Source organism: Taudactylus pleione, unplaced genomic scaffold, assembly GCF_031769625.1.
Source record: "Taudactylus pleione unplaced genomic scaffold, aTauple2 ptg000154l, whole genome shotgun sequence".
In the NCBI taxonomy this organism is placed as follows: Eukaryota; Metazoa; Chordata; class Amphibia; order Anura; family Myobatrachidae; genus Taudactylus; species Taudactylus pleione.
The window spans coordinates 34,149,698-34,175,227 of NW_028284556.1; the positions used below are offsets into that span (position 1 = coordinate 34,149,698).

The 25,530-nt window shown below is 41.9% G+C and overlaps 1 protein-coding gene across 6 annotated transcripts in view; it reads left to right on the forward strand.

Annotated features, from left to right (window-relative positions):
* Positions 1-25,530, forward strand: part of TTC27 (tetratricopeptide repeat domain 27) — a 676,116-nt gene that overhangs the window by 627,560 nt on the left and 23,026 nt on the right. For all 6 annotated transcript variants that reach the window (XM_088474427.1, XM_088474426.1, XM_088474429.1 and 3 more), the window contains 4 exons: positions 1,941-2,039; positions 4,627-4,679; positions 21,110-21,275; positions 23,022-23,219. In XM_088474427.1, coding sequence (XP_088330553.1) covers positions 1,941-2,039; positions 4,627-4,679; positions 21,110-21,275; positions 23,022-23,219 — 516 coding nt within the window. The remainder of the gene's footprint in view (positions 1-1,940; positions 2,040-4,626; positions 4,680-21,109; positions 21,276-23,021; positions 23,220-25,530) is intronic.

The following is a 25,530-nucleotide window of genomic DNA, read 5'->3' on the forward strand; positions in this document are numbered from 1 at the left end:
AAATTTTTAAGGTCTCTGGCCCTCATTCAGAGGCGGTCGTAACAAACGATCTCTCTCTCTGAATGAGGGCGGCCGCTTCATTTTTGAAGTGCGGCCTCCTGGTCGTTAGTTAAGCTGTGGGTTACCACCCACAGCTTAACGACCGACCAGGTTGATGGTCGCGATGGTGATCACAAAATCCGGGGAAAAAAATGTGTAGGGTTCCACCGTATTTTAGAAACCAACACCAGGCTGCAGGGACTAGTGCTGGTTTTAAATATAGGGGGCAAAAAAGACGTGGGGTACCCCCTATATTTAAGACCAGCACCAGACCCAACCGACCGGGTTGTAATGCCACAGCCTGGAGACCCAATCACCGGGGCTCCAGGTCCAAAGCATTGTAGCACTTTGTATGCAGATTCAGGGACTCAGTCTCACACAGATATACAAGTGTCGTATATCAAATTTATCAGCACAATCTACTGGGTGCATCCTAGTCGCATCGCATTGTGACTTAGAGGCATTTTTGGCGAACAAACGACGCAAAAAACTCGCAAGGGTCTTTTTAGCACGACTATAGCAAAGATGAATAAGAACACATCTGTATGTTCCCTCTCTTTAAAGTGCTCCTAGTCAGAGGCTGTCAGATGCTGCAGGTGAAGCCTAACTTCATTTAGGTATGCACCTTTATTACTCAACTCCACTCTTATTTTCCTGCTCTCCCGAAAAGTCTGGGAGGCTTCCGAATCTTGGGTAGCTCTCCTGGACACCCCGAAGAGTGGCCAAATCTGCTGAGGCCACCGCCTATGTCACTGCTACACAATGTCATTATGACGCAGAGGAGGGGCCATGATGAAGTGATTTAGCAATTCTTGCTAAATCACTTCATCATGACCCCGCCTCTGCGTCATAATGACATTGTATAGCAGTGACGCGATCGAGTTGTCATGTCGCCAATGCCCTGTCCACTTGCCGCACCAAGCTCCCAGCATAGCCAACCTCACACCCCCTCAGTCAGAAAGCTGGGAAGAATGACTGTTTATTTGTTAATGTAACATAATGTGCTGGATTCAAGACATTCAACAGGATGTACTACTCATACAGATGTGTCCTCATACAGTACATCTAGCCTCCTTGTGCGTTAAACAGCCCTTCTAGTGGTGCCATGCCGTGGCATGACTCTGTAGTGCCAAGCGTCTATTCGTGCAACTTTTTCTCTTAAATGCGTTTTATTGACACTGTAACGTAGCATTTTGCATGCGGATACACCCGCAGTCGCACACAGAATATAGGCATACCACATATCATTTTAATCAGCAGAATGCTATGCAAATAAGATGCATTTGAAGGTAAAAAGTTGCACGAAAAGACGCTCTGCACTACTGAGTGACACAGCACTCATGCGATATGTGTAACGAGACTTGTAGCGCATGGAGTATAGATGTATATAGAGACATCTGTATGTTCTTTGTTTTAATGATGGACAGATACAGTATTTACTGAATAATGGCATAAACGCTAATACGGTAGATCAATTTACTTATACCCCATTGCTCTTTAATTCAGTCTGTTGGTCCATTGCAAATAAAATATAATAATGTGTAGTCCTGTGTTTCTGCTAGGGATGTGCAGGCTCGGATAGGTTCGAGTTTGCACGTGGAGTTCGGATTTTTCCCTCCAAAAAAACGGAACTCAGAAAGAGGCAAAACGTCATCTTGCATGGACGAACATCATCATTCCTGGACAAAAGTCCAGGAATGATGATGTTCATCCATGCAAGATGACGTTTTGCCTCTTTCTGAGTTCCGTTTTTTTGGAGGGAAAAATCCGAACTCCACGTGCAAACTCGAACCTATCCGAGCCTGCACATCCCTAGTTTCTGCATATGAAACCTATGTGTGTGTGTGTTTTTGTCATGTCTACTTTCTTATTGTATTTTATACTGTATTCTGCCTTTTCAGCTTGGTGTATGGTTTTCTTTGGGCTGCGCATATATCACCTTACAAGGATATGAAGGGGCAGCAAGAGCCTTTCAGCGTTGTGTCAGCTTGGAGCCTGATGTGAGTATAATACTTTAGTTTTACTCTGATCTAGAACAAAATAGCCTTATATTTTATTCTATATGTAAAATGATTTGTATCTTATTTTTATATACATGTTGACACTGTATTCAGTGCTTTTGTGTACTAGCAAAGGCCCCAATGAAAATGTCTTACATGTACAGTAGCTGTCTATACAACTTGATGACTAGAAAATATAGGACTTTAGAATTGGGTGAATTGAAAGCAGAACCTTTGTAAGTAATTTTAGTCATACACATGCTTGTTTCCTCACCACAAGCGTATTTTTTTTGTGTATGTGTGTCGGTCAGTAATAATTTCAATAAGAGAAACAGGTTCTCTGACTTGGAGCTGTCAAAATAGAAGGCACATAATTGAGTCCTTTGAGAATACATTGCAGTCCAGTTGGCATGTGTTAGGAGTCCATATGACGGAGTGCTGTTTACATTGTAATAGCTCTTCCAGACAGTCTGCGGTTTGGCACGGCATGGCTGCAAACCAGTCTCCTTGGGTGCCAAAAGAATCTGAAAAGAAAAATTCTGGCCTCTTTTTTTTTTTTCTTGTAATTGAATCCAAATTCTCTGACATGCTGCATTGTTGTATTATAATTTAATGGATCTACAGTGTTTCAGAAAAGCAAGTTTGCTGACCATTACAAATATACATGATGGGGTTTTCAACGTTAAGCATGAATTTTATGAAGTCCCTTCTCAGTAATAGTAGCCCAAACCCCTGCTATTCACTGTTTATCTCTCTGGTTGAGAGCCTTAGACCCACAATGTCAGGTCTCCCTTGTTCAGAGAGAGGTGAAAAGCACCATGGGTGGTTGGCACAGGTGCTGTTACATACAAATGCCATAACTCTGCTATAGTAAAGAGGAGGTCCCAATGGGAGAGGGAGACACTGCATTATTAAATATAGAAAATTATTTGATTTTTATGACAATGCAAATCCCACTCTAGTTTCTATTCTTCGAAACTACCCGCATAGATATATAGTAATGCTGCATGGGTATATTACATGCCATTTTATGCAGTGTGGTACAGCTTGTAGCCCCTAAATCCTATTTCTATTCTTTACACTACCATAACTGAGATGTTTCATAGTTCTTCTGTAATGGGTTATGACCAAATGTATTTATATCATATGTGCAAATGACCTTATGTAAATCTTGGGCAAACCTGATATAAAATGTTATAGCTACCCCCAACTAAAATGAGACTAAGTGAAGTGAGTTTATGAAAAGCCCCTAAAGCTGGATTCTTTCATTACACCTTGTAAGGTAGCATTCCTATGTCCTGATGGAAAGTACAGTGTGCCTTATACTGCCTTTCCACTGCTGCCCCTGGGCTGTAAATATTTATACACACTTAGGGGTCTATGTATCAAAGCTTGATGAGAGATAAAACTGTGAGAAAAAAAAGTATTAACCAATCAGCTCCTAACTGTCATTTTCAAACATAGCCTATAAAATGTAAAGGCCCCCATACATCAGCAATTGATTGCAGCAATTGTGCAATTTGCAATCGATTGTGTATAAAAACCTTTCCCTTTGTCTATCGATTGCAGATTAGAGAGATGCCACAAAATCGATTGAAAAAGGGAAAGATTTTTATACACAATCGATTGCAAATTGCACGATTGCTGCAATCAATTGCTGATTTATGGGGGCCTTTGGTTAAGGCCCCCATACATCAGCAATCGATTGTGGCAATTCTGCAATTTGCAATCGATTGTGTATAAAAATCTTCAATGTATGGGCTTTACTGATCGCAGATTGCAACCAAAAAGTGATTGGAATTGTTAAATCAGATTGTCCAACATGTTGGATTTCACAGATCGCATAAATTGCTAGTGTATGGCCATGATCAGCAGATTTGCAGACCGTTACTAGTAAAAGGATGGGCCTTTCAAGATTGGCAGATCTGTGTTTGCTGCAATCGATCTGCAAATCAGTGAAAAAGATCTGTAATGTATGGGCGCAGATTGCTAGATTGGGAAATCCTAAAATCGAGCAATAAATCTTCAAATTGTTCAATTGTGGTTTTCAGATTGCTGATGTATGGGGGCCTTTAGAAACTGATTGGTTGGTGATTTATATCTCACAATTTTGTCTCTCATCAAGCTTTGATACATAGGCACCTTAATAAGTAAATATGTTTGAAGTCTTCAATGCATTTGCTACTATTTGGTAGAAAATTTATAATTTCTTCTGCCACCTGTTTTTCTTGTTGCTAAAATATTGTGATATTTTGTTTAGAATCAGACACAGTAAAAGCAATGCATACACAAGTGATCTTCAGATACTGTATTTAGTAAAAGTTAGAATTTACAAGTTATGCCTTCTTCATCTTTAAGTACAATTTTATAGCTGCAAGATGGCATCTTTCATTTGTGAATATTTCACACGTCTCTTGGCATTGATTTTGTATTCTGAGGCTTCCTCGGGGGCTATTAGTACATTTGAATGATGTAACAATATACTCATCTTAGGCCTGTGTGTAAGACATTTTTCTCGATACTCCGTAAAATATAGGTGAATACTGGGAATAGTTTCTTGTGTTTTATATATTTCTTTCTATGCTAGAACTCAGAAGCCTGGAATAATTTGTCATCTGCATACATCAGATTGAAGCAAAAGTAAGTATCTTAAATTTACTGTATCCTGTCTGAATAATAATAAAAAACACATACTTGTGTAATAGTTCCATATGGTGACTGTGATTTTGAGTGATTAATTAGATCAGTAAAGAAAAAGAAGATCCTGACTTTTTCTTGTCAAGGGATTCTAATCAGGTTTGTTGTATTGACCTTTGTCTCACTCCAAACCTATTTTACTTTAAACATAATTTTTTCTAAAAAAAAAAAAAAATGTTTTTGTGCTGACAGCTTTCCATTCATGTCTGAGCTTCACAATAGCATAATTGCATTCCGTGCAGTACATGTAACCATACTTCCTTACTTTCCTGCAACAGACTCACACATTTCGGAGCATAATCCTGGGAGAGTAGGCCACCCTTCCATATCCTACCCAATCAGAAGTGGGACGAGTCACAATGATGCAATTTGCAATTATGCCTTTGGCCCTTTTCCTTGATGAAAGGATTATGATAACATGTAATTAAGTAAGCAGTGGTTACTATATGCACAAGTGTTTCCCAAACTGATTCCTCAGGGAGCACTAACAGTGCATGTTTTCCAGGTCTCCTCACAGAATCACAAGTGAAATAAATAGCCCCAACTGTGGATCTTTTAAAATGTGTCAGCCAGTAATGAATTTACCTGTGCACCAACTAGGAAAAATGGAAACCATGCACTATTTGTGCTCCCTGAGGAATGAGTTTGGGAAACACTGCTATACACAACCTAGCTTGTTGAGCTTGAACAGTAAGACACACATCTTTTTTTGTGAAGCAAATCTATTACGAGCATATTGTTGTTCAGAAAACATACAATCTTATATGAAGTAGGGCTTTCACATTTGCATCAGTAGTTCATCCTATATTTGTACAACACGATGTGACTGGAACCCAAAGGGTAATATTCTTGGTGGATAGAGGCAGTTAAATATCTGGTACCTTTTATAAAAAAGGCTTCAGAATTTAGAATTCAGGACTAATTAGTTATCATAAGACTAATGATTTCTATTTAAGGAAATAAACTGTGAGTTCCCCAGTGGTAAAATTCTTTTATTGGATCACACGTGATTTGGGTCCTATGTTTTTTCTTAACATTTGACCTGGGTGTTTGGAACAGTGATTGCTATTTCAAGCAGTCCATTACTAGTAGTAAGTGTATATGTTGTCACAGTCTGACCCGTAAATAAAAGGAACAAGACCAGTTCCGAAATTCAGTGGTTGCCAACGTTAACACATTTCTTACCAGTATCTGGTAAATAAAATAATAAATAAAAATAATCTTGTTTTTCACTTACTAGTACTACTGTTACATGCAACTAACTAAATATATATATCGGCTTTAATACACTGCAATTTTTGGGGGTAATCCATTAAGTTCAAGTTTATACTTCTATTATAAAGGTGCTAATCATTTAATCAGTACAATATGATTTGGTATTACAGATATCTAGATGAAAATTGTTTTGGAAAGGCTTGCTCATAGCCTAACTAATACCCCTTTTACACCGGAGCTAAAACCCGGGTTTTTGAAGGGTTAACCCGGGCAGCTCCCTGGTATAAAAGGGGAGAGGGTTGGATCGCCGGGTCGAGTGACCCGGCAATCCAACCCAGGTAACTAGCAGGGTTTAACACGGGCCTAGCCCGTGAAACCCTGCTGTGAGAACAGCGCACTCTGGGTCACGATGACCTGGAGTGCGCTGCTAGCCGGCCGATTAGTCCGGCTTCAGTGGCGCTTGGAGATGACGTCATCTCCAAGCGACCACTTTCACTCCGCAAAAGCTGGGTCTATGCAGACCCGACTGCGGTGTGAGCGGCGCTGACTCGGGAATATCCCGAGTCGGCGCCGGCAAAATTCCGGGTCTGATCTGGATAGGAACTTTGTTCCAGCTCCGGGTCAGACCCGGAATTTAGGTGGAAAAGGGGTATAATTGGATCCTCTATCAGAATGTTTTGCCTGAGGCATTATAGTCTATGTATAAAACAAGCTGATGCTACCAATTTTGTCCATTCCAGTCCTCCAAGTGTTGTGTCATCTATCACAAAGGTGAAATAGCGGTGGTGCAGGATGACTTCTGTAACATCTTGCAGCTGTAGATTTTGATTAACAGCCTGCATATAACTGAATTCACCTTTGAAACCAAAGCCCAGACAAAGGGTTGGGGTCTTGTTTGACTTATTGATTGAAAACACTTGTGATTCATTATTACCAGTCCCTTTTCCAAGTCCTTGTTCACACTGGCGTTATTCATAATGGGAAATGTCTGCATAGCCCACGTTATGTGCTAATAAACATGACCTCAGGCATTTCGGAATGGATGTTGATAGGCTGACTGTTTGCATTGTGATTTATTTAGTATAATTTATCAACATGTTTTAAGGCATTTCTTAGCATTTACTGGCTTAACATAAATATCATAGATGATGTTAAGAAACAATAGAGGAGGGTGTACAGTAATTCGCTAAAGGACTAAACCGCTGGGTAATGTGCTTGTTTGGTAAAAGTATAAGATAATGGTTGCAGTACACTTAAAGGCAGCTGATGAGAGCATTATACAACATATAATGTATGCTCCATATTTTCATTTGAGGTTATTAAATACCTTGTCGTCCTATCCATCTGACTAAGTATCTTATGTGTTTAATGTCCATAAATATGGCAAGTAGTAAACTCTACTTCAACTTCTAAGTTAGCTTCTTCAATTTTGGTCAAATCTCATTGTTGCCCTGGTCTAGCATATTGCCCTAAATGGTGTTTAAAGGTTAAATTTTCTTTTCTGGGGTTGTAATGGGTTCTGCTTTAAATGCCAGCAATGTACAACCATTCCTGAAGATGATGTTGACAAACAACTCTGACTGGCAACTGCCCAGAGGGTAGGCATAACTTCTAAGACAGTTCATGTCCATAGAATGAATTATCTTTCATCTGAGCCTGGAAATGTGGGTTTTATTGGGTAGCTCCAATCAAAAAATTATTTTGTTACATAACTGGGGTTTTGTGGTCCGAATTGGGACCCTTAGGGGTAGCTACATTTGTAAGAGAGTAGATGAAGTTTGAGGCTTTGATAATGCTTCTCCTCATGTGAACCGATGCTACTAGTTTGTATTTGAGAAAACTTGGGAAAGGATAGATACGGGTATCTGGATACCCTGAGATAGCAATAAAGTACACTGGAGTAGTCCGTGGATACCTTAAAGTGAGTGCTGATAGCATGATGTAGTCAGACTGTGAGAAATTCTGGAATGAGACTGTAGTAAAGCAGAAGCAGGCTGCAGGTGATATTGGAATTGGTAGCATGATGGAGTCAGACTGTGAGAAATGCTGGGCTGAAGGTGCCTACACACACAGCGATGTGCTCGCGATCCGACCTGAGGCACGATTTCCCCAGAATTCTCCCCAGGCAGCTCCCTGGCTGTCGTGATCACGATTTGGAGTAAAAAATGTCCAATCTGACTGAAGATCTATCGTGCATCCAGTGCATTGTGTCCCAGATTGGCAAATCTGCCCTACAGCATGGCAGAGCCGAAGACGCGATCTACGACGAGCGGGTACGTGCATCGGCATCGCGATCGTGAGTAGAAACTCACGATTTGGGCATATTTTACATGATTTGTTGTCATGATTCGTCGAAATCGGGCAAATCGTGTAAAAAATTGCTATGTGTGTAGGGTAGGCACCTTGAGACTGTAGTAAAGCAGAGGCAGGCTGCAGGTGATATTAGAACTGAGTGGCACAATTGTGACAGACTGCAGGTGATGTTGATACAGTGCTGTGTACAAATTAAAGTAGGCTGCAGATGATGTTGGCACTGCATAATGTAGGACACCCACTGGAACAGATGTGGAATGCAGTTGCAGTACGGGTGGCTGGTAACTGGAATGAATGTGGAATGTTGTTTAGCAACACCAGAAACTGGTAACAGAAACTGGTACAGGTTGATAGTTAAGCAGGAGTCAGATGCGGTTTGCTGTTAGCAGTGCTAGAGACTGGAGACTGACGACCTGATTCAGACCCGCTCGCTAGGATGCGTTCGCTCGTAGCTGACCGATTTTCGCATTGTGCACATGCGTACGCATTGCAGTGCGCGTACAAGTGCGAGAGATCAGGAAGCGTTCACTCGCTGCGCATAGACAGCCCAGCAGAATGAGTGACAGCAGAAGCCATTTGTGTGTGGTGACAGGGGCTGGCCATTAAAAATGGGGGAGTGGAGGTGCGAACGCAGGCGTGCCTGAGCGTCTCAATGCCGTTTCAGAGGCGTGCATAATTAAGAGGCAGCATCATAGTACACGTCACCTGGCTGGTTTTTACACTGAAGTGATCGCAGTGCTTGCGGTAGGGTATGGTCAGCCACAAGCGCTGCGATCGCATCCGATGGTACCCGATGTACTGATGGTTGCATACACTTGTTGGAGATGAAGTGCACAAGTGGGCGTCTTAAAACAGGCTGGTGGGCGTCTGCATACACAGAGCGATCGCACGCCAAGGCATAGTAGGCGTGCTAATGCCTTGTCGTGCGATCGCCTGTCTTGCTGTCACTTAGCCGAATTTGCATGCGCATCCAGCGAGGGGGTATGAATCGAGCCCTGAGTAAGATCAGAATGATATGTCTCTTCTCATGACTCCTTTTCCCTCCCGCTTCCACTTACAATAGGTGTTTCCCAAGGTTCTGTTCTTGGACTTCTGCTATTCTCCATCTAAACGTCCTCTCTAGGCGTACGCATCAGCTCTTTTGACCTCCAATATCATTTCTATGCTGATGATAATCTGACCTACCTTTCCTCCCCTGAACTCTCCCCGTCGCTCCTCACTCGTATCTCCAACTGTCTCTCTGCTGTCTCTTCCTGGATGTCCCAGCACTTTCTTAAACTTAATATGTCTAAGACTGAGCTGATCATCTTCCCACCCTCCCGCATAACCTCACTTCCCACAATTTCATTATCAATTGACGGCACAATTCTAGCCCCAAAGTGCGCTGCCTTGGAGTTATCCTGGACTCTTCCCTCTTCTTCAACCACACATTCAGCACCTCTCACAGTCCTGCCATTTCCATCTCAAAAATATTTCCGGGATCAGACCCTTTCTCACCCGGGATGCAACTAAAACCTTCATCCGCTCACTGGTCATCTTTTCCTATCTGTCCTCCCTGAGTCCCACCTCTCTCCACTCCAATTTGTCCTCATTGCTGCTGCTCAGCTCATCTTCCTCTGAAAATGTTCTACCTCTACCTCCCCTCTCCTACAAGCAGTGGCTCCCCTTCCCCTTCAGAACCCAATACAAGGATTTTGCACGCACTTACAAAGCCCTCACGCAATTCTCTCCCATTTACATCTCTGACCTTCTATCCCTTCACACTCACACCCGCCCTCTTCCCTCAACAAATGCATGCCGCCTCTCCTGCCAACTGATTACATCCTTCCACTCCCACCACCAAGATTTTTCCCGTGCTGCTCCCTACCTCTGAAACTCTCTCTCTATCAGACTCTCCACCTCTCTAAAAAAAATGAAACGGGCTCTCAAGACCCGCTAATTCATCAAACCCTTCTTTCTCTCTTCCTAACCCGCTGCTACTTGTTCCTTCCTCCCTGTCTACCCCATCTGTGTCACACCTGTTTGTCTGCCCCTCTCACAAGCAGAACCCTCTTCCCGCTTGTTCTTCTCCTTACTTATACTTCCATCCACTCCTTACTCCCTACAAGGGCGCCTAACAGTCGGTTGCTTATGCCCTGCTGCTTATTTGAGTGTTATGCAGCAATGTGTATAAACCATGTCATTCTCTAGCACAGGGTTCGACAAATTTTTGTAAAAAGCCATCTTAAAAGTTTAGGAGCCAGACAATCATCCATTACCAAAATATATGAAAGCTTGTATTGACCCCCACACATGCCCTTTCAGTGCCTCTCAACCTAGTAGTAAGCCCTCTATAATAGTGCCCTCAGTAGTAAGCCCCTTGTAAAAGTGCCCTCAGTAGTAAGCCCCTTGTAAAAGTGCCCTCAGTAGTAAGCCCCTTGTAAAAGTGCCCCCAGTAGTAAGCCCTTTGTAAAAGTGTCACCAGTAGTAAGCCCCCTGTAATAGTGCCCCCAGTAGTAAGTCCCCTTTAGTAGTGCCTCCAGTTGTAAGTGCCCTTTAATAGTGCCCCAAGTAGTAAGCCCTCTGTAATAGTGCCCCCAGTAGTAAGCCCCCTGTAATAGGGCCGCGCGCATACAAAAAAAGCAAACAGAATACTTACCTAAGCCCCAATCCTGCGTCCGCTGCCGTCCGGCGCTCTTCGGAACTATGGGAGAGACGTCCCATAGTGCCCGTGGGGGAGCCGGACGCCGGAGCTGAGGGGTGAGCTCCTGCTGCTGCTGCAGGGAGTCGGGCGCCCGCTGGTAAAATTTCAGAGGGCACCCGGCAAATGGAGCTTCCCTGCGGCGGCGGGGCGGGCTTGGAAAACTCCCGGGATTTGTCGAGCCCTGTTCTAGCATTGTACTGTATGTCACTGGTTTCTTGTTCACTTATTTGTTTATGAGGCAGGGTACACACCTAAATGACCGGCAATCGTGCCGATGTTCAGGGCGATTTGTCTTTGCCCTGGACATCGCATGATTGCCAGTACACACTTGAAAGATGTAATGAAAGACAGAACAATCACTGTTCCGTCCTTCATTAACTTGTACAGGCTCACATGCAATATCGTATGATTGACTGTGCAGCACAGCCAATCGCACGATATCGCATGCGACCGCGGGTACGCGCAAATTGGGCATACACACTGCACGATATGCCCGATTTGTCGTTCTGATTTGGCTAAATCGGCCACATCGGGCCAATATCGTACAGGTGTTTATGCACACTGAGTTAAATGTGGATTGCTGATAGCATTGCTGGAGACCGGAGATTGAGACTGGATCAGAAGCAGGATGCAACTGGAGCCTGGATACTGATCTCTATGGAGAAGTGTTGTTCTGGTAATGAGTATTGCACAGGTCAGAGTTCAAATAGGGTGCTCCAAGCGCAGGCTGAGTGGAACATGTGAGCAGGCCTGCAGGAACCCAGTTGGACGAAATAGACATGTGAGTTCAAACAATAGGTCGCCGCCCATGTTCAGCAACCATGGGAACTGCCGAGAGAGAACGCCAAGCACACATGCTGATGGGCAAGCATAGTCCTCAGGAATGCCAGCCGTAGCTGGGGGAGCATGGATGGTTGTGAGATGACACCGTCGGACCCGGTAACGGGGACTTGGACCCCAATGTGTGATAGATTTGAGTGGAGCTTTTGCAATTTACTGGATTTATTCCTGTCACCAGTGCATATTATTTAATTCTGTCCCATTTCCCATCCCCCACCAGCGACTCTGATCCTATATGTGTCCATCCACATGTTGGGATGAGTCACTCTTTTCTTCCCCTGTGTCTTCCACACCGCATTTGGTTGTATTGTTTTGTTAATAACTATCTTATGTACTGGTACACAATTGTATTTTTAATCCCTTTACGATGCTATGGACACCTTGTGGCACCATATAAATAAAAGATAAAATAATTATAGCTCATAAATACATTAGTGCTGTCATTTGTGGATATGCTGTGTATAACAGTCCTCCCTAGTGAATGCATTTAACAATGGAAACAGACTGTCTACTGCTCTGTTTCCATAGTTACAAATGTTGCGAAGGACAGTTGGTTATTCACTACCTATATGTCAGATGGAACCAAATGCGTATTTCTGAGGTTTAAACAGGATAGTTTCTAGCGTAAATCCTACTTCAAGTTAGGGATGTGCAGGCTCGGATAGGTTCGAGTTTGCACGTGGAGTTCGGATTTTTCCCTCCAAAAAAACGGAACTCAGAAAGAGGCAAAACGTCATCTTACATGGACGAACATCATCATTCCTGGACAAAAGTCCAGGAATGATGATGTTCGTCCATGTAAGATGACGTTTTGCCTCTTTCTGAGTTCCGTTTTTTTGGAGGGAAAAATCCGAACTCCACGTGCAAACTCGAACCTATCCGAGCCTGCACATCCCTACTTCAAGTATCTGCCTTTGTTCCAGTAAACTGAAGTAGCCAGCATAATGATTTTAATTAGACATCAGTATTTTTGATTGTTACTCGTTAACCAGCGCTGTGCTTGAAAAAACACATAATGCTTCACTGTTAAATAGGAAATAGTTCAATAGACTGCCATCTTTATTTAGACACCGATCATTGTCCAAACACAAATCCCTTTGTCTCATTGGCAACATTCATTGTAGTGGCTGGTTGGCTGGTTTATGATGCAGATGAGACTCTCCCGGTAAGTTCGGATGATGCTTTCAAGCATTTGACCCATATAAGCTCATTGGTGCAAGCAGTACTTGACAAGAAATAAAGTAAAATTTAAATGCCAGGCTTGTATCCTAATGAACTTAGGCAGAATTTAATTAAACTGTTAACTCAAGAGATATCAGAAGTAAATATTCATGGCACATGTGTTTCAGTGAGCTATGAGGCAGAAAGCCTGGTTAGCAATAAGGTGAATGAGGCCTGTGTCTTGCATACAGGCTATTGGAAGTACTAATGTGTCTGGGACTGAGCCAGTAAATGAAATTATGACCTTATCTCCAGTCTTGCATGCTATTATTAGCTTTATGGAATGTATCATTATTACAACACATCCTAATGCCTCAGTTGCAGTGTGCAGTAAAGTCACTCTTGTCTCGGAATCGGTATGTAATGCCGGCGGCTGATTAGCCGCCTGATTAAATACACACACCGGAAGCTCGAATGCTCCTCATCCCGACTGGGGCTGGTAAGTATCCTCCCCTGCCCCCCCATAACCCTCTCTTAGTGGTGCCCAACACTAAACACCCCCCCGCCACCCCACAGTGGTGCCAAACCCTACCCCACCCGTCCCCTAGCCTAACCCTCCCTGGGGGGGTGGCTAACCCTAATCTCTCCCGGGGGTCCCTAAACCTAACCCTCCCTCCCCTGCGGCTAACACCTAACATACCCCGCTTCCCTTTGTTCGGCATGGTGGGTGTCGGGATTTCGGCGGCGGGCTGAAGATAAGTGTCGGGATTTAGACGCCTACCTTTAATGCCAAGTCGGACTTTCCACGTCGGGATTCTGGCTGCATTCCGAACACCGGTAACTTAACTACATCCCCTTGTCTCTTGGTTATTGATACGGTATTCATGTTCTTAGCCAGCATCTGCCTTTTATTTGCTGTTCATTTTTAGTTAATAGTGATGTGTATTAGGCAAATTGTTGCCAAAATTACTTTTTAAGGATTTTCAAGAGAGAGCATGATTGAAATAATTGTACAGCATAGTGACATTGGCAAACCGCCTTTTATATCTGAGCCTAAATCACTGCAAATCCTGCCTTTAAAAGCGGTATGATCATTACTTCATTTTCGTCTGCTCTGGTTTCACAGTGTGAGAGTGTTTCTCTTCATCCTGTCAGTGCATTGCACTCTGGGGGAACCTTTCCATGGGACAAAGTATAGACAGTGTCAATTAGGCATGCAGACCACTGCTAAACAGTGTGATTTCTCTGAGGGTAAGGAAGCAACGGGTTCTAATTAGCCTGTGCAGCTTCTTTTAATAAAGTGTAGCCCAAACAATGTTTTATAGTATGACAGCTTTTTTGCATTTACCCACATCAGCACATCGGTATTGTACTTATGAAATATGTTTTTATTTCATACAAAAATGTTTGCACCAGTTCAATTTCAGTAGTGTGTGTGTTGAATTCCCATGATTGATAGATCTGTTTATTTTTTTTACTGTACATGATGATGAGCAAAGTGTCCTGGATAATACATTTTAGATTACTAAAGAACCATTAATTAATAATCATGCTGAGTGGCTTCTTTTAGTCTGCTTAATATGGCATTTGCAACGCCATCCTCACATCTCAAACGAGCACAAAAAACATTTCATCCTATTCCTGACCAGTAGTCATGGTTTCCTGCTAGCTAAGTAATTGCTTTCAGACGAGGGCACAGTGTGACATCACTTGCTGGTCCTCCTGCAGTCATTGCAAAAAGCAGAGACCTTACAGATGGAGTTACTGTGGGCAACAACACTTTTACACAGCTTTTCCTCCTGCAGCATAGTGCCTGAAGAAGGGCAGGGAGGTATTGCTGGGTACACACTATATGATACAGCCGCAAATGATATACAGTATGGTTCAGTGCATCTGTTCCTGTGTACACACGAGATATGCGTGAATGAAGTAGTTCACAAATATATTGTGTCGGCCGTGCAGTACAGCAGATGTGATATATCTTGCAGATATATCGTGATGTATTTGCTGGTGTGTATGGGTGACCGACCGACCCGTAATACTGGCCACTGGCCAACAATGACATCACAAATTGGTGAGTGCGTATGCTTACCAAACTGGTCACTGGGTCAGCCAGGTGTGTACCCCACATAAGAGTGAAGTGAGAATCTATCTTTGCTTCCATAAAATGGTGTTTTCCAAGACAACACTCCTAACTCACCTCATACAAGGTGCTGTGTAATCTCTGAAAGTATGGATGCCACAAACCCAGGGTTCAGCAACATGTTAAGAGCTTGTTGCAATATTAGTGTTCTTCCAAATCTGAATCCGAATATCTTTGCAATTCTAATGGGGCCTATCCATTACCCGACTTTGTGAACAATCCCACCAAAACCAGGAGGTTTTGGTCGCATTGTTCACACAGTCGGGTAATGGATAGCCGGCAGCAATGCGCTTGCACATCTAGGTACTTGCCATCCCCAACTATGTACTGAACATGCACGTGAACCTGACGACGTTCGTCAGGTTCGTCATGTTCACAGATAGGAGGTTGGGCTCCTTCACTGAATGACGTTCAGTGAACGCCCCGCACCTCGACGATCTCAAGGCCTGAACCCTAGACGTTCAGTCTTTCAGGTCGCCTCGTGGATAGACCCCTTAACACAGAATTCCCAGTGCAAAAATAAATAAACTAAAGATGCAATTTTATCCTTTTGACTCCTGATGTAGGTTATAACTTCATATATCTCATAGATATATTTTTATATCAACTGTATCAGATATAAAGTATGGATGTCAGTATTACTGTTTTATATATTGTTTCACAAATTCTCGGTTTTACAACAAATTTTGCAGGTGACATCTAGCTGTACATTATGTAATATGTAATACTGTTTTCTCAGAGGTGAAACTAGCCTTTTGGTGCCTTGGGCCGAAAACGAACATATTGGTCCCCCCCCCCCCCCCCCCATGTTTCAAATAGGAGCATAAGATGTGCTCCCCAAAAAGGGGAGTGGCCTCATGGGTAAGGGTAATGACAAATCTGATTTGTTCCATACAATGATGAAGGGTTACCGATCCCGTTGTACCACCATTATTCCAGGTATCACTGCCAGGTACACTGCGAATTCAATGGCTGCAGTGATGATGCACAATATTTATGCAGTATAACTCACCAGCTCTAGATGTAGGAGAGCGCTGGTGAAGCTGCACTTGCAGCAGGATTTGTTCATCAGAACAGCTGTGTACAAGCCTGGAGCCGGCAGTGTAGATCACCAGCTGAAGGTATAGAAAGAGTGTTGCTTGTAGTGTATATGCAGCAAATATCAGCGGCGGAGAGATCAGTATATGTACCTTGCGCCGACAGCTGAACTCACCAGCAAGGGTACTCAAGGTGTGCTGGTAACACCTGGGTCGGGAAACGGTGGCTGTGTTCAGGGCTGCAAACAAAAATTGTGGGGCAGAAATCTGTGTGTTAAATAAAAGAGGATGTGCCTGAAGGTGCTTGGGGAGGAGGCCATATGGAGGGGGAGTAGGCCGCAGGAGGAAATAGGGGAGGCCAGGAGATGCCAGGGATAAAAGAAAGGAAACTACAAGTGAGAATGATTATAAACAAAAAATTGACAGGCTGAACAGCACCCCCTGCCCTACGGTGCCCTGTGCCGTGGTGCATATTTCGCACCACCCTAGTTACGGGACTGCTCTTTTTTACCCATCACATTTTTGTAACTTGCATCTACTGTATAATATGAGTATTGTACAATATAACTGAAATCTGCAAAATAATATATATTTTTATGAGATTTGCCATTGTATTATTCCATCTGCACACATGAAAAACAATTAATTAGCATGTGTTTATGGGACAGGCGCCTTCCTCGTGTTTGTTTTTCTTCTGCTAAGTGTCAGAACATTGAAGCTCATTCCTGTGGAACAGCGTTTATTTTGGCTTATGTTCTAACAATGTTCTGTTATAGAAAGATTAAATAATACCTACTGATCGCTTTTCACTTCTGTCTCACTTTGAAATTTTTCAAAGGAAATAAAGTGGTAAAACATGTAGACTGACAGTGGTAACGCAGTGTATAAGGTTCTGAGATACCGCGTCCTGTAACATTTCCTCAACTCATCATCCCATACTGTATACTTGAGAAAGCCCCTTGTCAGCATCAGCCTTGCAATGGTCATTGATAAAACTCTCTCCTCATTTGGGAAACCTTCTTTTGCCCAGGGACTTAAATCCTCATTTACTGAACCCTGGTTGGCCGGTGGAGTTTGGTTGCTTGCCAACCTTACATGCTCTGCCCTTTTTACATTATATGCAGACCTCGGGATGTAGTTAGCCCAGGATGCCGGCCGTCACAATCCCAACGTTGGAAGCCCGACTTGGGACTAAAGATAGACGTCGAAATACTGATGCCTATCATTAGCCCCACACCGAAATCCCGACAAGCCAACATCCCGAATGAAGGTAAGCAGGGCTCTTTAGCTGTTAGCCGCGGGAGGGGGAGGGTTAGGTTTAGAAAGCATAGCGGGGTTAGGTTTTTTGGGGTGGGGAGGTTAGGGTTAGGCACCACTGGAGGGCTGTTAGGGTTAGGCACCACTGGGGGGGGGCGTTAGCATTAGGCACTAAGGGGGACGGTTAGGTTTAGGCATCAAAGGGGGAGGGTTAGGTTTAGGCACCTACAGGGAGAGTTAGGGTGCGGGGTGGGGAGGATTAGGGTACAAGAAGGGAAGGTTATTGAAAAAAGGGGAGAAGGTTAGTATACTTAACGGACCCCTGTCGGGATCTTCACCTTCAGGATGCCGCTGTCGGTCTTCTGCTTCCCGACATCCTGTACGCCGGGAAATCGTACCGATTCCCAGACCTCTCTGATGAATCACTAAACCTTTCCCTCAAACAGTTCTACCAATTTTTGCAGATTAGGCATTTTTCCCCCTGCTGCAGACCTAACTTATTGCTCAGACTCCTTACCACTTTTGAATCCGTCTGTAAAAGCCAGGCTTCCTCTCTCCCAAAGTCTTTGATTGTGATATACTGTATACCTTTATACACTACAACAGGCATAGGCTAACTTCACACAGCGATTGGCCACATATTGCTTCTTTTTTGGGGGGCTCTGTTTTTGTGTTTTTAGATTTTCTGGGTTATTCCTCTTAATGAGGTGGGCAGAAGCTATGTAGGTAGTTAACTCCTCAGTGGTAGTTGGCATGTTGGGCTAGGTTGTACAGATGGCCTTTATTCACTCAGTGGTTCTCAAACTCAGTCCTCAGGACCCTACACAGATCACGTTTCCAGGTCACCCAGCAGGGGCACAGGTGAATTCATTACTCACAGACACATTTGAAAAAACGCACAATAGCCTCCTTTTTTTTGGTATGCACTATATAAGTATGGAATAATTTTCAGCTGCTTAACGCTAGTTGCATTGGGTAAGGCAATGGTTGTCATTCACTAGTCCAGAGGTTCCCAAACTCTGCCATTACAGTCCAGGTTTTAAGGATATCCATGCTTGACCACAGGTAACTTCATTAGCACCTCAGCCAATTTGATTTAACCATCTGGGCTCAAGCATGGATCTCCTTAAAACCTGGACTGTAATGGTAAAGTTTGGGAACCTTTGCCCTAGTCCAGTGGATCTCAAACTCGGTCCTCAGGACCCCATACAGTTCACGTTTTCCAGGTCACCCAGCACAGGTGTAGTCATTACTCACTGACGCATTTTAAAAGATCCACAGGTGGAACTAATTATTTCCCATGTAATTCTGAGGAGACCTGGAAAACTTGCACTGTTTGGAGTCCTGAGGACCGAGTTTGAGAACCTGTGCCCTAGTCCATTGCTCAGCTCTAGTCACTTAAGGGCCTTTTGATGGTCTTTTCTAATGCCATATGAATGGAAAGCTATCATTGTGGGAGTTCCTGGCCTGCTGATCCATATCTGTTGTGAGGTTGCTACAGAGTTGTACTGGCTGCCACTTTCCCCTCCAGCCACTGAGCAGTATCATTGGTTGTAACATTTGCTCAATGAGCTTACTTTGCAGATGCTGTTAGAATGTATTATTAACAAGATTTTCTAGTAGCAAAAACTCACCTACTTTAGTCATACCATGTTGGCTTATGGCAGTCACGTTCCTGTCCTTGGTGTAAGAAAATGATGAACACCTGGTTAGGACATAATGTATTGGTATAACTGATTGATTCCCATGTTCTTAATTTGTACAGGAAGACTTAGGTCAGTAACAACTATTGACACTAATGGACTGCAATCTTTAACCACATTACATGATCATATTTTCAGTGGTACATAATTAAAACGTTACAAATAATTAGTTTCCATTTAATTTAACATTCCATAGTAAGCTCCTCATGTTTTCTCTTACTGATGAGCTCCAACTGCTAAACTTGTCCAAATAATGATGTAATGGCAGAGTATAAACAAGCTGTGTATGGCTGTTCTATGGAATCTAGTGGTAACTTTGTTAATGTGTTAATTCTGAACACACCATTTTGTGCCTGAAAGGACTCTGCAACACCTTTATAATTACAGATGTCACAGCATATAGTACAGTATGTTATTGCAGTCCACAACAAATATGTTGTTCCTTCCATTAGTTTAGGTGAGAGCCTTGTCTCATGCTGTATATTCCTAGTGGTGGCTGTACATTCCTAGAGGTTACCTCCTGGCACCTTCTTTACATCTCTCCTGGCACTCCTATAACTGGTCACTCTGTAACCACCTGCAGTTATTCCAGGAAGGAAATCGGAAAACATGCTGCACCGTGGGGGTCTTCCTGCAAGCATTGTAGTGTGATTATGGAGACAATGAGATGGAGAGGAAGTGGAAATATCTTCTTTCCTACGCTGTCACCAGTCACCAATGCTGGTAACCGAAACATTGGGGTAAAGTGGCAGCAACACATGCTGCTTTGAGCAGTAGAATATGTCAGAATGCCCCCATGTGTGCCAGTTTTCCCAGGACAGAAATGTCCAAATACCCATAATACAAAAGTCTGATTAAAAGATATTACAAAATGTTTGTATAATAGTTTTTTTTAATGTCATATTGGTGTCCTATATAACAAAAAATATATAGGAGTCCTATTTATCATACTATGTAGCGCCCACCTGTCTATGTGGCTTTTTCTCTCCTTTTGTTTGCTTGTGTCACTTCTGGCACTCACATTTTGCTCCAGCAGTCCAAAAGTATACTACTTATTGATTAAAGATGGGCTGTGTGTGTCTATCTGTTTCTTTGTATTTGGAATGGAGATTAAATTGTAAAATGCACTGTGGCTGGGACTCACATGATCACAAATGAAAGTTCCCCTTGCTGGATACAGTATGTTTGTGTTATACAAATAAAGGATGATCAATAAATAAGTTCACAACTTTGTCTTCAAGGACTTATGGTGCATACACACGGTCAGATTTTTCGTAAGATCTGAACGATAACGATTTAAAAAATCATTCAATCGTTCATATCTGAAGAAAAATCTGACATGTCTGAACGATGCGCGTTCCCGATGGTCAGATAACGATATCTGACATCTGATGTGTTTGCAGTCAGATTTGGGCGGTTCCATTCATTTTAATGCAGTCAAAAATCGTTCAGATCGTTCAAATCGTTCCTCTGACAAATCTGACCGTGTGTATGCTCCATTATGCTGCATACACACGTGACGATTTTCATGAACGATATGAACCATAACGATATCGTTGAACGATCTATCGTTCATATAGTTCATTTTTAGGCAGTGAATGATCGACCAACGATGCGCGTTCCCGCATGGACAATAAAGATATCTTTCATCGTCCATGCATGCAGGCCAACTTGGACGATATAGTAAATTTTCAGAGATGCGGCAGGATGACTCACAGAAAGGTATCTTTGAAAGATCTTTGAACGATCTATGAACGATATCTTTCAAAGATATCTTTCAAGTCGTTGGTGGTACAGATCGTTACATGTGTATGCACCTTAATTTCCTCCTCATTAGAATAATAAACTACATTAATTTTTACCTGCATAAACTGCGTGCTATATTATTGATTTATTTGTAAGTTACATTTTCATTATGAATTACCATGCGCCAAGTTTTCTATGCTTTTTATTTATGTACAAGTTTTTAACAAACTCTTTTTTTTAACTGTTTGCGGTAACCTTTTCTCTTATTTTCCAAGGCATAAAGCCTTCCGCACACTTAAAGAAGCCATCAAATGCAACTTTGAGCACTGGCAGATATGGGAGAACTATCTACTGACCACCACTGATGTGGGAGAGTTTGGAGAATCGGTGAAAGCTTACCATAGACTCATGGACTTAAGAGAGAAATTCAAAGATGTACAGGTGGGTAAATGAACAGATGACCTTAAGGTATCACCCAACTTTCCTGTGTTAACAGAGATAATAATCATTCTCCTTTATACTCTTTCCGGCCAGGTTTGGTCTCTCAGTAAAGCTTGATAAAATGCTGCTCGTACCTGAATGACATTGGTAGACTACTTAATGATGGGTCTGGCAGTGTTGCATATGCCCTTGACACATATACTCTGTACAGTCTGTTACTAACTACAAGACTTCTGTTAGCTGAGTGATATTTGGGTGGTGGCCTATACTTGATGCAGCCATGACAGTGTTATGTACTTGTGTACTTAAACTTATTTACTTTTAGATCGATTTTGTGTTTCTGGGGCGAAATCACAAATTTACTAACAGACACATTTTGATTTGGTTTTTAAGTATTAGTAAATGTTTGACTTAGCCCCAAAACTACAAAATCGGTATTGCTCGATTTCAATCGATTTTTAATCGATTTAAATTGACCTTTAATGAATATACGCCCAAGAGTGTTGCTGGTTTTATGCTGTTAGTGCCTCTAGCGTCCCTCTACCTTTCTGCATTTAATATCTGTTAAATATTTTGTCCTGATACTGATACATGCCCTAAACATATTGTTGTCATATGATGTCACAGATTGTATAGTAAGTTCATAAGAAGGTTATATGTTTTGGCTATTCAGTATGTAACATAATTTCAACAAAAACATAGAAAATATTTAAACAGGTATGAGTTGTTTTTTTGCCGAAAAAAAAGAACTTTTCCAATTCTTGTACCATTTAAGCTGGTGTGAAACTATAATGTATGTTAATGAGCAAAAAACTCAAATGTGTTTCCATAGAATAACGATAACTGTCTCCGGGAATTAATCTGACTGCTGAGAATTGGCACTAATGAAATACATAACTTCTGATATGTCTTTTATGGTGTTACTCTCAGGGGTACCGTACCCTAGTATTTAAGTATGGGAATATTTTAGCAATCAGTGAACTAATAGGTAATAGTGTTGGCCACATATTAATGTGCTAGGTGAATAGTAAGGGAGATGACTTTATTTTACCATGTATTCAGACATCTGCAAATTGAAACCATCCATTTTGTGTTACATTTACCAATGACAAATAAGTGCAGTGCTCTGTAAACATACAGTATTGATTTGCTAGGTAGTCTTTATTCATTAATTGTTACAATTGGTGAGTAATACCTTAATTAACTTTTTCAGGGTTCTCAGGCACTTTTACAATGTGAAATTTCTTTAATATACTTTTAATGAGCTATATAACCTATAAACTACCCTAAATATGTCTGATGGAATCGAATCCAGATCCTGGGTGTTAAGTACTGTAGCAGAATGTTTGGTCACACACTAGCTCATTAAATATATTCAGCTAAATATTGATTGATTCAGGCTAGTTTGTATTTAAATGTCCCTTGAATTATTGATTAGTGTTTGACATGCTTTATTACTCATACTAAAAGTCCAGCTATTTTATTAGCATAATTAGTCATCTAGTTTGAATTATTGCCCTGCTTCTGTATTTAGAGAACTGTTGTGATGCAAAATATATCTCAGATCATTATATGGGGGAATTTAATAAACTAAGGCATTGGATTGTTGGTAATGCATGCTGGGATTTGTATTTCAATGATTCAAAGCTGTAACGGTGCCTAAGCGGTTTTAAGAAAAATATATTTGTATTTTTTCAATTTTGTAGACATTTAATCACTGATATTGATCTTGTTCTCGTACTATAGGTCTTGAAGATCTTAGTTAGAGCAGTGGTAGAAGGAATTGCGGATAACAATGGAGACTCCACAAGTAGCCTGAACACCAAGCTACAAGAGTTGTTTGGGAGAGTAACCGCACGGGATTCCAGTGATGCAGAAATCTGGAAAGCATATGCCAAACTGTATGGGAATGGTCACAGTGAGAAAGCTGAAGAAAATGAAAAGGTAACGTCCAGTATGGCTGATTAATAAAGGAGATCTCTACTCATCTTTTCAGTTTTTTATCAAATCCCCATCAACTAGTACAATTGCAGAAATCCCATTCCAGGTATTTTATCCTATTTACCTCTGTTGAGTTGCTCACCACTAGCAAAGCCCTGTATCCTCCAGGCAGTAGTGCTCGGAGAATAGTAAATAAGTGCAGGGCTTTTGCTGGATGTTGGGATGCACCTGTTTGGATTGTGGAACATCGACCTTCCACAAAGCAATCTGTACTTCTAATAAATGTTACGGTTTTGCTGATCTTTAATCACTGTACTCCTTGTTTTCATTAGTTGTAGTGCACAATTTAATCTCTTTTTGCATGAAAGCTATTATTTATTTTTCATATGTAATGAGCTATATTTAATTTAAAGGAATAATAAAATAACTACAGTATGAGTCTAATAAATATATTGCCCTATACAATCCTGTGTTGCAATCAAGGGTTGTATGGTGTCGACAATGGACTTCTCTGTTTTCTAAATCTGACATGGGTTTTGTTAAGAATTCCGAAAATGCCAGTGCTTTAGGTGGGCCGAGCCAAAGATAAAGTGTGTGGGAGAATGTGCTGTCAGTACAGGGTTTTATCTATATTTTATCTTTCTCCACTTAGCAATGTGTAGCTCTCGTTGACTCATGTTGCTGTTATAACTTAATGGGATGATACACTTCTAGGTAGAGCATTTCTCTTCAGTCCTGACTGTAAGATATACAGATGAGTGCTCATACACTGTGAGATCCCGGACCACTTGGCCACACCGAGCATCTTATTTGCATAAATAAAACAGCTGGGAGTGACAAAAGTACATTGCTGGCTTGCACTAATCAATTTCATATGCGACTGCATGTGAAGCTGTATACAAAGTGCCGTGATGCAGTGGCCGTGGCTTTTTTTACGCTTCATTTGAATATGGTCAATATCTTCCAGCAAAATTAGTTACTCTCAGAGATCAGGAGGGTTTGTGAAAATAAAAACAGTAAGCCTAAGTGGATAAGCTTTTAAACTATACTTCTGGCCATTGAACAGGTGAAAGATCAGTTTCCTCCCAGTAATTATTACCTAATGAAAAACATGAAGACAGGGTATCTCATTGTTGTATGTCATGTGTCTGCCACTGTACGGCTGATACAGAGCTGAGGCGGAGGGAGATTGCATTAGCTTCACTGAGGATTGATTTCTTTTAAATTACAACCACACAAGCAACTTTAGGAATTTTTATTTAGAAAAAAAAAAATGTAGGAGGTTTAAAATAACCAAATACTGTTATTACCCTGAAAGCTGTGTTTTTCTCAATTGAAATCTTTGTGTAATAGTTAGCACACCTTAGTATAAAAATGACTTTGAGGCTAGCTACCTATTGGCTTTAGGAAAGCACCAGTGACGTTACAAGTATAACGGGATCACATTTTACATACTTGGGCTGATTCAGAGTTGTAGAGTACTCCAGTATGTAATGCGTACTCCTCTACATAGGCAGCACATGTGGCTGTTTTCCGACAATCATCATCATTAGTATGTAATACGTACCCACCTGCATATGGAAGCATACTTGTTTTATGACAAGCCATCATCAGTATGTAATGTGTACCCCTCTGCATAGGCAGCACACGGTTGTTTTACAACAAGCCATCATCATCAGTATGTAACGCGTACCCCTCTGCATATGTAGTACACGCGGCTGTTTTCCGACAATCATCATCAGTATGTAATACGTACCCCTCTACATAGGCAGCACATGCGGCTGTTTTACAGCAAGTCATCATCAGTATGTAATGCGTACCCCTCTGCATATGTAGTACAAGCGGCTGTTTATCGACAATCATCATCGGTATGTAATACGTACCGCTCTACATAGGCAGCACACGCTGCTGTTTTACAGCAAGTCATCATCAGTATGTAATACGTACCCCTCTGCATATATAGTACACGCGGCTGTTTTATAGTAAGTCATCATCAGTATGTAATACGTACCCCTCTGCATATGTAGTACACGCGGCTGTTTTATAGTAAGTCATCATCAGTATGTAATACGTACCCCTCTGCATAGGCAGCACACGCGGCTGTTTTACAGCAAGTCATCATCAGTATGTAATACGTACCCCTCTGCATATATAGTACAAGCGGCTGTTTTCCGACAATCATCATCGGTATGTAATACGTACCCCTCTACATAGGCAGCACACGCGGCTGTTTTATAGTAAGTCATCATCAGTATGTAATACGTACCCCTCTACATAGGCAGCACACGCGGCTGTTTTACAGCAAGTCACCATC